The sequence below is a fragment of the Lacerta agilis genome, chromosome 6 (genome assembly GCF_009819535.1).
Source record: "Lacerta agilis isolate rLacAgi1 chromosome 6, rLacAgi1.pri, whole genome shotgun sequence".
In the NCBI taxonomy this organism is placed as follows: Eukaryota; Metazoa; Chordata; class Lepidosauria; order Squamata; family Lacertidae; genus Lacerta; species Lacerta agilis.
Window position 1 is genome coordinate 48,263,375 of NC_046317.1, and position 12,436 is coordinate 48,275,810.

At 38.8% G+C, this 12,436-nt stretch overlaps 1 protein-coding gene across 2 annotated transcripts in view; it reads left to right on the forward strand.

The window, feature by feature from the left end:
- SORT1 (sortilin 1) overlaps positions 1-12,436 on the forward strand; it is a 52,947-nt gene that overhangs the window by 17,615 nt on the left and 22,896 nt on the right. For both annotated transcript variants that reach the window (XM_033152489.1, XM_033152490.1), the window contains exon 2: positions 11,983-12,042. In XM_033152489.1, coding sequence (XP_033008380.1) covers positions 11,983-12,042 — 60 coding nt within the window. The remainder of the gene's footprint in view (positions 1-11,982; positions 12,043-12,436) is intronic.

Sequence of the window (12,436 nt, forward strand, 5' to 3'; positions counted from 1 at the left end):
ACAGTGATCTCTCTCCCTCCCTCCCTCTCTCTCTCTCTGAATATTTTATTGATACAGTGCTCTATTTGTATCAGTGGGTCCCTTCATTTGGACACTACTGTTGCCACCTTTGCTTTAGTGAGTGGCACATTGTGACACCTTCCCTCTTTGTCAAAAGTTCACAAGGCAGACACACAGACAGGTCCATCCTGGCTTTCTATAACCTTCTGGTAGCTGATTCTTGTGATGAATGCTGAGGCTCAAGTTATCAGGGCTCCACTGCGACATATCTCTGCTGCATCTCAATCCTTTCACTCTTGCTACTGACAGCTGAATCTGCCTTGGTGGACTGTAGAGCTGTTGCAAGTGCCGTGGTGGTTTCCTCTAGTGAAATTAAGACACTGTCCATTGTGGCAGTTGGCACACCCTCTACAACAAGTGTGCCTCTGGTCTTACTTAGTGCTGACTGGTTTGGTATCAACATTTCTCCCAAACCTTGTTGTGGAGACAGTTGCTCCGATGCTTTGACTTTGACTCATCAGGTGTGGAAGTCCAAGTGCATACCTTGGTACAGATATCAGCCTAGGAATTCACCTTGGAGGCACTTTCCCCATTGCTGGACAAGTACATTGACACAAGTACATTGGTATGAATGGCCAATGATAAGTTGTCATATTTGTCACTGAAAGCATGACTAAAATAAAATAAAAGAAGAAGAAGAAGAAGAAGAAGAAGAGCAAGGGAAGTAGGGGATTACCTCAGAACCAGCATCTCTAGAGATGGTTTCTACTCAGTCTTCTGCTGTGTTCAGGCTATTAATATCTCAGATCATAAAGAAGCTCCACTGAGGGCGAAATTCAGGATGAAACCATTCCTGAATGGAGGATTCACTCACTTTGACAGTTCCACCATCATTCCTGGTTCTGTGAGACTACTCTCTGCAGCATAGTTGTTCCCAGAGGGTTTTTGTCCTCCCCAAGACTGAGGAAGTTCTCACATGCCTCCTAGTCTTTCTTCTAGTACAGATTGCTGCCACTTTGACCCCTGGTTATCCCTGGGATCCTATTGTCAGGAAACATTCTCATTATTTGTACTGTGATCTCTGTGGTCCTTCAGTACCATAGAAAATTTTGGGAGCGATAGTGTATACAGTACTATGCATTATGAACTATGCCATTACATGCCCACTTTTAACAGGGGACTACTTTCCACATGGATCACATGACCTTCAAAGTTACACTCACCTCATTTGAGGCATTGGGAGTGATGCTGGCAAACATTATTTGATATGAAGGGTTTAGGCGAAAGAATCTGGCCTAAGATATCTTGCTGATCTATTTGAACACTATTGGCCTTTTAGATGAAGGTTCTTTCCTATAGGAATAGGAACTTTACTAGTGCTTTTAGCACTTTACTAGTGCTATCTGTATTACCAAACAATGTTCTCGCCTTCCTCCATGTTATGGATGGGAGTGGGACTAACTGTTGGGAGGTTGCAGGACTAAAAATTTAATTGTAGGAATTCTGGGTGTGAGCACTGGAGAACGTGGACACATCTAAAGAGGAAAAAAGGAATAAAAGTAAAACAGTTTAAATAACTGGCCAGATAATATTAGAAGCTGGTTTGTAGTGATGTTATAGGCACCATTTACTCCATCACTTTGCATTAGCAACTCCAGCAACCCTAATCTCTCACCGCTGCATAATTGAAGGTGTTGAGACAGACACAAGCAATATAGGGTATTGGTTTCAGTAGAGCTGAAGAGGAATTCCTCCACTGGTCCTTGCTAGACCAGTGTTATCTGTGCTGGGTCTAAAACAGACTCCATGATTTTACAATATGCTCTAGTGTCCCTGAAACATTGTGAAGCTGAGCTGCTAATGGCCCTGCTTTGTGAATGTTGTGGTGATTGGCAAGATAAAGTGCTAAGTTGTGATTTTCCTTTCTCACTGAATGTTAACTGAGTTATCAGCAGTATGTGTAAAGAATCCAAGAAAACAATATTCTTTAAATGTTTGTTTTGTTGTAGATCTTTCATTCTGTAGGCTAGCTACTCTTCTGAAATTATTACTTTTTTATTTTGTAATTATTTCACAACGTTTATATACTGTTTGATTGTAAACCTCAGAGTGGTTTACAAAAAAAACTTGCTGGGCTCTTTTGTATAGGCAATCCTTCACTGTGGTTGCAGTGATTTGGATGCAGTATTTATGTCTCTCAGCACCTATAATGTACCTTTTAGTGCAGTATCTTATTTGAATTAGTATTCAAACTTGTTAATATTGCAATACTTCTGTTCTAATTTTTGGTTCTGTTGTTTTTGCTTGTGAATTACCACTTGATCATTGATCTTCAGGTGGAAATGTGAGGAACTGAGACATTAGTCCTGCCTATAGTGGGAGAGAAATGAATCTTTCATAATTATGGAGCACAGTAGCATTACTGCTGTCAATCGACTGCTCAGCAGACTAGCTGTTCTTGTAAGTACCACAATGGGTGATGTGATTAAAATACAGTTTAATTCCCAGAGTATATAACCTCATAAATTAGTGTTGCTAAGGAGGGGCAATGATATTATAAAAACCAGATGAGAGTATTGGCTTTATGCAATGGAATTCAAACAATTTCCCCACTGTATTCAAAGTTATTATTATTTATTGAGTTTATATACCACTGTATTCCCGGAGGTCTCAGGGCGGTTTATTATTGAGAAGTATCTGGCAGAATTAGCATAAGAGCAACAAAGCAAAGTTTTACTTAGATTCAATTTAATTTGAGATTCCAGTTCTGTCTCTTTTTAAACTTAAAAATGTTGAACCTTGGGTAATAAGACCATTTTCCCACACTTCCACAACCTGGGCAAATTAGCACTGAGCAAGTCATTTACGGTAATAGCTTTTAGATAATGATTAGACAAGATCATGGCCAACCAGATACCTGTGAGGAAACCCACAAGCAGGATTCAAGCACAAGAACACTTCCCCTGCCTGTGCATTCCAGCAACTGTTATTCAGCAAACGGTATACCCAGAAATTGGTATTCAATGCTATTAACAAGACTATACTGCCTCCATACTGCCACACTTTATCCAGTGGAATTGATACAGTAATTGAATCAAACTTCATAATGTGACATCACTGATTGTTACTTACTGTCTGACCCCCAAGGTGTATGCCTTCATACTAGATGCAGAGGTTTAACATGTTCCATTGCTGATAAAGATTCAGGTCCTAGATATGTGATTATTAGGTGCAAACATGGGGTTGTTTCAATACCGCATTTTCAAGTGTTGGCATCCAGGGTAGTTCCCCTGATCTAATCACTCTTTTGTTTATATTCCTCCAAGAAAATATGTTGATAGAACTTCATTCGAAAACCAGATAGTGTAGTTGCCCTCACTGTTTGTTTGTGCTTCTTGGCTTCTTCAGTGGAGCAGCCAACATTGAGCTTTTTGTTAGTAGATCGCCCCCTAAAGTTTTAGGGGCAGGCTTTGGTTTGGAGGGCAATGGAACCTCAGGTTATTGAGTACTTTCAATGCTTTTCTATAACTTTTGCCCCCCTTGGCTACGTCCATGATCATACATCATTTAATTACAATAATAGGATATATACAATGGAAGACACTTTATTATAGAGATTGTTTTCAGTGTCTGAATATTGGGATGCTTACTGTTTCCTTTCTTCTTACTGTACACCCACAGAAATGCATATTTCCATAGTCTCTCCTTGCCTGTCTCTTGGTTGTGTGATGGAGAGCTGATTAGGTACTCTCAAAGTGGTAGTGATTATTTACCTTGACAGCAAAGTAATATGTTGGAAGTTTAATACTGGACAAAGTATTAAAACTGCCAGAACTGTTGGGAACCACCTTTGAGGAAAAACCAGTTCCTGTGTGGAATGTCTTTTAACCTTTTAATAAAATTTAAGGTGCATATTTGCATATCAATGTACTCCATATTGTTATTTATCAGTAACTGAAAAAGAAATAGTTAAAAATAAAATTCAGTATGATTACCAATCTATTATATTATATATATGCTTTATAGGGGTTAGTTAAAGACATAGTCTAATCCAAATTAAATATATTAAATAATAAAAAATATGTAGGCTTGATTATAAATAGAATAAGTACTTTCCTATATCATGAATAAATGCAACCTATTCCCTTCTGTGAGATTTCTAATTCTTTCTTTAACATAGAGTTACCAAGTTCCAACAGTATAACATCTGTAAACCTTTCACTAGCTTTAGTGTTTAAAGTTAATTTTATTATGCTTAATTGTTTCCCAAGTTTCATTAACAGACCGATCTTACTAAGTCCCCAAGTGCTTTACATGACTTTGCCTCTATGTGGAGTGTTTTCATGAGTGTGGTGAGGCAACAGCACAATCTGTACAATGGGTGCTAACAATAACTTGTTTCCCTAAGTCTTGATCGAAAATAGCCTTTGAGGCAGACAGTGAGATGTGAATTGTGCTTAATGTATTTTCCATCAGTCTAACTTGCTGGCTTTCAGAAAAACATGGGCAGAAGCCTGCTGAATCTTACTAGAACTGGAGACTCCTGGTCACTTATCAGTAAATATCTGGAATTGCCAATACCACTAAACTGAAAGCTCTTTCGGATACAAATTGTAAAAAATAAATAAAGGTGCCGTGCTCTCAGCTAACACCCATCTTGTTTGGGAACATTTGGATTTGACAGCTATCGAAAATATAATTGGGGAGAGCTCACATGTCCTTAACTGCCCAGTTGATTTCTTGCATAACAAACTTAGGTCAGAAGCTTCCCTAATTTGTTTTTAAATGTTGTCAACAGGAGTAATAGAACCATCTGCCTTCCATTTAATTAATTAATTAATTAAATTTGTATGCCGACCTATACCTGTAGATCTCAGGGCGGTTCACAACATAAAATTGTTCACAGCACAACACTCCCGATAACATACCTGTAGGGTCAGATAATATCTGTTAGGAAAATCACTGAGTGCTCTAAGACGTGATTGATCCACTGTTGCCCCTCTGTAATTAGGTCTTGCAAGAGCTTGTTTTTCCAGATTGGTGGTGAAAATTTGTCACTGGTCGCCTCCAGACTGTATTTTGTGGGAGATCCAGTCACATAGTGCTCTAGCACAACAAGCCCACTTTAAAGAAAACTAAACTTTTTGTGATAAGGAGAGTGACAGAAAAAGGCTAATGATCAATTAATGAGAAGTCATATTACCGCTGCACAAACAAATCAGCGTGAAGTCTCATCATATACTGAATTCCATATACCAGTAGCCTCTACACAAACAAATTAGAATGAATATCCAATAAGGTGCAGATACCATAAAACCTCTCTGTGCAAGTTTTATGCAAACAAATCAGGATAAATTCTCAATAAACAGGTCATATGGAAATGACCATTGTTACTTATAAGTAATAGATTAGCATCCTAATTTATTATTGGAAATTTTTTATTGGAGGGCAGTGCAGAAATATTTTGAGTAAATGATACAAGAACTCAGTTTTATTGTATTGATGTGTTTAATTTTTGAATTTATGAAGGGTAGATTAGTAAAAATATGGGAGGAAAAGAAACAGCCCTTTTACATCCCAGGTGTTTAACTTGAATGTTTTGATAGACAAGCAATTCTCAGTTTGTCAGAAGGCAACAAGTCGTTATAGCAAAGGCTAAGATCCCAGGTTATTTGGACTGTAAACTGGTGATGGACATTGAGTGTGAAAATATTGTTGAGTAACATGGGTATTGTTTCTGACATCACAGGAGACGCACACTGCTAATGCTGCTTATGAACGTGTCTAATTTATTGTGCAATTAATAAACATTCTGTTTTATCTTTATTCTTCTTTCTTGCTCTATTTCTTTCACCGAAAGCTCTTTCCTAGTTTAGCCTGTGCTGCTGATTCTTAATTTTAACTCGGCCAGTAGTTTGACACTTCTCAGCATCGCTAAACATATCTCTGAACCAGATATGGTTTCGAATCATCGAAGTGCATTGACATTGCCCCTTCTGTGTCTTTATTGAAGGAGCAGTTTGTACACAAATAGTTCTTAGCAGCCTCTCCCTTCTTCAGACTAGTTACTAATTACAGCCATGTTTCCATAGCTAAGAAGGGTAATTTAACCCCCTAGCATCTAATGATCAGTTTCTTACTCAGTTCTGCTTTCATAGCTGATACAGTTTCTTTGCTTACCTCTTTCTTTTATCGCTGTTTGTGCGTAGCATATTACAGGATGCAGTTTTTGCTCTGTACCTTGAAAGTAACATAATTTCAGTAATCCGCAAGGAAGTCTGGCACATATCTGGCCCTGGCCATACAAGCTGACTCTGATTTACATGTTATGTTTGGGGAAGTTTCCAGCCTTGCTGAAACTTGTTTGTGCCTCCTCTACCTCACTGTGTGCAGAAAGTGATGGCTGAATTGCCGTCCGACCTAGAGATGTGAAGACTTGGTGGAATGATTTTCTCTGCTCCTCCACCATCAGGCCAGAAATGGGACAAGTGTTGAAAACACCATTCTGAAAGAGATGCTGGTTGAAATAATTTGGAAATAAGTGGTTTGGAATTACTGGTTGTTTCCAAAGGTTTCTTTCAGAGAGAGAATAAGCTGCAAATCTCCTTTGAGAGAAAGGGTAGGAAAGAAATTAAGGATTGAACCCAACTTAAGTCATGCTCATACTAGACCCATTGACATCATTACACACGACTAACTTAGGTCCATTGATTTCAATGGGTCTACTCTGAATTTGACATAGTTGGCTTCCACCACAAATAAATATAATGTTTTTTTGGACCCAAAATTCAAAGATAGCAAATAACATTGTGTTATAAAAATTAGGTTCAACCCCAGAAGGGAGTCCACGAACCCGGGGGAGAGCCTTAGTAGGGCTCCCCTCCTCTCAGGAGCACTTATGAATAAATAGAGACGATACAGAATCTCCCAAAGCAAGGCGATAGCCCTTTATTTGTTACTGCTGCAGCAGGGTGTTTTGCAAGCCAAAGACCATGAACAAAGGTGCGCAAGCTCCTATATAGACTTTTGAAATTGCCCCCCTCCAGCTCAAGACCACCCCTCCATGCATCAGAATTACATCAAAAATTGGGAGGGTCTGGTAGCAGTGATCTGAGCATCTTGGACCCTGCCCCCATGTCTCCTCTTGCCCTCCACCAAAAACCAATCAAGTGAAACAAAAATTTACATTTCCCTATATCCCAGCCAAGTTAATCACACCCTTTTGTCTGACACTCAGGTATCAGGATGCCAGAGATTATCACTCAGGCAGAGGGCTGCTGAGTAGCTGGAGGGGCAACCCCCCCTTTGTTCCTGAGACAAAGAAATACTTGGTCAGTTGGGAGTCAAAATGGAGTGAGGCCTGTCTTCCTGTGCTGTTTTTCAGACATGTGGCCTTATTTGTTTTGGTACATTAATAACAATTATTATATATAAATAAAATACCTTAAAATTCTTACAACAATTGCTACTGTGTGACCAAAGTAGAAAACAAATGCTTTGTTAAATTAGTAAACTGACACTTTACATATTGCGGTAAGCCATAGGCTGAAAGGTAAGCCATCGGCTGAGAGTCCCATGGACTGCAAGAAGATCAAACCTATCCACTCTTAAAGAAATCAGCCCTGAGTGCTCACTAGAAGGACAGATCCTGAAGTTGAGGCTCCAGTACTTTGGTCACCTCATGAGAAGGGAAGACTCCCTAGAAAAGACCCTGATGTTAGGAAAGATGGAGGGCACAAGGAGAAGGGGATGACAGAGGATGAGATGGTTGGACAGTGTTCTCGAAGCTACTAACATGAGTTTGGCCAAACTGCGAGAGGCAGTGAAGGATAGGCGTGCCTGGCGTGCTCTGGTCCATGTGGTCACAAAGAGTCGGACACGACTGAACGACTGAACAACAACATAGGCTGAAACAAACTAGACTTACTATGAATGAGCAACGTGCTGGTACACGTTGCTTAAGTCAAACACCCTCGTCCCTCCTCCTTTCTTCACCAACCCAGAAAGAAAGAAAGTTTGTGTTACATGTGAATCATGTGATCGGCTTAGTGCTACATGTGAATCAGGACTGTTGATTTGTTTCCACACCAACCACAAGAAAAATTCAAGGCTTGTTTGTTTATTCTGTGGCTTTCCATTATGCTTGAAAACGATCATTATCTCTCCAGCATCCTAGTTTGTCTGCAGAAAAATGGGGGTTAATATTGGATCTCCAGGGAAATGCATCAAAGTGAAGTTGTTCCTTTGTCTTTGTCATAAAGGGGAAGTGTATGGTTAAATCTCATACCCAGTTGGCACTTCTCTTTGAAATAAAACACGGTAACAACTCTATGAGCTGAGGTACTGCATCAAGTTGTACTTCTCCATCATGCATAAGTTGTAAAATACCATTTGTATGTGACGAGAAAATAGTATCTTCCCACTGGCCTTTGATTTGGTACAGAAAAAAATAAACAGCACAAGCCTTTCAGATGTCAATTATTATATTAAAATAAGTGCTCGTGAAAGTAATGGTGCAGGGTTTGTTTTTGGAAAGTCTCAATGTTGTTTACCATCACACAGCCAATATATTCCACCAGTTTATCCTTTGCCACTGTTCCAAGTCTTTAAACAGAATTCTCTCAACACTGAAGGGTTAGGATCTTTCCAGTTCGTAGTGATGAATAACTTAGCAGCTGCTATTAAATTCAAAACTCATGCTGTTCCTGTAGTTCAGAAAATTTCAGATATCTCCATATTTAACAGGTTGCACGGCAAGCTATTACTTGACTCCCAGTTTTATTTGTGTAAAACTTGAGCATGTGACCCTAGGGAAAGCATTTTTGAAAACACACTGTGGTCTGCAGTAGTTATTGTCCTTTCTCTTTCCCCCTGGGAACCAACAATTGCAACTGGATTCTTGTGCATAATAGTTCATCTTGTTTGCTTTCTAATCAATGTGACCTGGAAAAGCAGCATTTTTAGCACACATATTTTTTCATGATACATTTTTGGCTGCTTTCACAGATCTACACTGATATTGGAAGATTTTTATGGTTAGCTCTAGTATATACTCCTAGAGATACAGTTGGTGGGGCAGGCCTTGGTTGGCCAGCCTTCTGTTTTCTAGTTTACAGCAGTGTCTGCAGCCTGGCTAGCTTTTCAGACACCTTTTCACTGAATAACTTTCTAAAGAAATGCCTGAAGCAGCTGATATTATAGTGATATTCTGTTATATTTTACTCCAAGAAGACCCATTTATCTTAAATAGAACCCAATAAGGCAGACATGTATGTACAAAATTTTTTTTTTTAATGTGAACCCATTGATATCCCAAGACGAAATTGTGCAGGTAGCTCTTAGAAATATTAAATAAATACAAATTATTGAAAAATTGCAATCATATTAATTTTTTTATCCCTTTAAAAATTTAAATTTTGTAACTTAAATTTAAAATTTAGAGTAAGTCTATCATGCAACATATCGTATTAAAGTTCATGAAGTTCTGAAGAGATTGGTGTTTTTAGTTTTGACATCTCTCAGTCCTGGGCTGAGCCGTTCAGGTTTTTGTGCAGTCCGGCAAGGCCAAAATTTTTGAAATTCCAAACCCTCATAACTAAGAAACGGGATGAGATAAAAAATTAAAATTTTAGATTTAAACTTAGTTTTGATCATTCAACAAGTGTACAGAATATTAACAAAATTGGATGACATGAGGTAAAAAAGTTGGATCACTTGAAATGGAATGACCCTGAACACTTTGGGTCCCAGGTGCTTGCTGAGCTGTGAACAAAGCACCGTGGCATTCACAGTACTGCAGGAAACTTTGAGCTTAATTTGAGGTGGCCTTTAAAATTCTAAGGTGAGGCCATCTATGAAGGTCTATTTTGCACTGTATTGCTTTCTGTGTTAACATTTGACACACATTGTGGTTGGTGTCTGTCTTTGCAATCGTAATAGCTTCTTCTGTGCTATTGTAAGAACCTTACAGTGCAAGATGAATTGTGATTGAGACCCCATTATGCAGGTGTTGGCACAGGTTTCAATGGATGTCAATTGTATAGGAACTTGGGCTTGAAGTACATGTTACATCATTATTATTAATTAAATTTATATACTGCTCTATACCTGCAGGTCTCAGGGTGGTTCACAAAATAAAATTACGATATAAAAACCACAAAATACACAATCAAAATATAAACAGAAACAGCCAAATAACCCCCAACACATAAAAATAGTTTTCTTTTATTTTTTTAATTAAAAAGCACAAGTAAAATGCAGTTTTAAAAATGTAAACGCAGTTCTGTGATTTATTTCATTTGTGTCTAGTGGCGTTTTATATATACATACATAAGGCTGCATCTGAGTAGAAAAGTGAGATGCCTAACTACTGTTCTGCTCAAAATTGCCCACTCCAAGCTGCTTTTCCACCCAGAGGAGTGGGGAAGGGAAACTATGGGGACTATTTCCCTTTTTGTCCTCTGGCTGAAAAAAGTAATTTGGGAGAGGTGATTTCAAACTAAAAAAGGACAAGAGTGGGGAGTATTAAGCAGCACACCTTTCATGTGCTCAGACTGGCAGGCTCCTTTAGTTTTAAAATCAAACAAACCATGGAGGAAAGAATCTGAACTTGGCATACCATGTGGCTTGAGCCTTGGCTACATCATGGCAGAATAATGCTGTTTGCTTTTGTACATGTGTCACAGGTGCTTCATTAGTAAGTTCTGTTGAATCTTTCATCTATTTTCCATTGTTGTTGTTATTTTAAACTGGAGTAATTTTTCAATTGCTGTAAGGGGAGCCTTAGTTTAAATGTGTCGTTCACCTACACTTAACCCATTTTGCAAAGTCAAAGAATAATACATGTGTGAAAAGAAATGACATTATATTCTAGGGTAACTTATGCCTAATTAATGCCCTTCCACCGCATGGATATTTATGATTTGCTGGAGGCTCTAGGTGTCCAACAGAACTACGAGATGGAAGAAGGGTGTTAAAGCTTTTAAATGGCCCCAGGGTCTTGTCCAGGAGCTGTCAAGACTCTTTGGTGTGGTGTGACTCTGAACTCAGGCTTCTGGTTTATCAATGGCATACAGATAGCATAGAATAAATAATCATGCTAGGCACCTTGAGTACACTGAAAGGACAGTAAGCTGCTTGTAACAGATATGTTGGAAGGAAGTAACAGGTGTGCAGCTTGTTTTGCTTTTAGGACAATGAGCCATTATGTGTTTTATATATGTAAACCACTGTGTGATCTTTGGATGAAGGGCAGTACAGAAATTTAATAAATAAAATAATAACAACAATAATAGAAGAGTTACCAAAGTGATCAAAAGTGGTAACATACTCAGGGATTTCCAAGTATAATGTGGAATGGTTTGAGGAAGTCTCTACAAAACCATGAGGCTAGTGCTGCTTCCAGTTTCTCTCCTACACTGATAGCTACACCTTCATGGGTTACAGAGACCAAAACTGTATGCTTTATTCTGCACCTCTTCCTTATTGCTTGACATGTCAGCTTGAGAGATTTTATTATGAACAGGATTGTGGGAGGAGTCCCTGCATGAACTCCCTTCCCCAGTTCTATGGAGTCAGCAAAAATCCAGTAATATCCTGAGTAAAAGGACTGAAGATCCATATGGCAATATATCAAATGCCAGCAAGACACATCTAGGAGAGCTTATTTTGGGTCATTTCCATGTGAGAATTTCATCCACTCAAACCCTTGCATAGGAAATTAAGTCTAAGCCATAGTAGTACAGTACAGAGATGATGTTGGATCAGCTTCTGGGTTGTATGATGTGTTCTCTGAAGCTCAGTAGCTATTATTTTTCAAATAGGGCACATATGAGGCAATGTGATTAAAAAGATCCCGAATTTGTGTCCAGGAACTGCTTGTTACCATGATTAAAATGAAGGGGAAATTGGGAGAGACTGTTTCCTTTCTGGCACTGGATGGAAGACCAGAGAACTGAATTATATTTCTAATTGCCTTTACAGCGTGTCTTCAATGACCTCAGTGGCTCAGTGACCCTATCCTGGATTGGTGACAGCACTGGGGTAAGTAATACAGATAGGTTGAACGGATTTTTAAATATTAATTTTGAAAGGAACAAAAACACAACATGTGAAATAATAATTCCTCCGAGTGCATGACTCAGTACTCTCAATAATGGATAGTTTTGCTTTAAACTTCCCACATGGAAAAGTAGGGTTGTTCCTGTTTGATGGGTCATGAATAATGATCCTCTTCAGATGTAGGTGTTGCAAGCCATTTGGGTTCTTCGTTTAGCTATTACCTTCCTACTCATGGCCAAGGAAGAAGGGACAGAGTGTAGGTGTTGTGTATATTGGGTGACTCACTCTGGATTTGGTAAGAAGTGTCTAACTGCCCACCCAGACTTGAGGTGAGAATTGCTTCAATACTGAAGTCTTGCCGAGGAGGAGGAAGTAC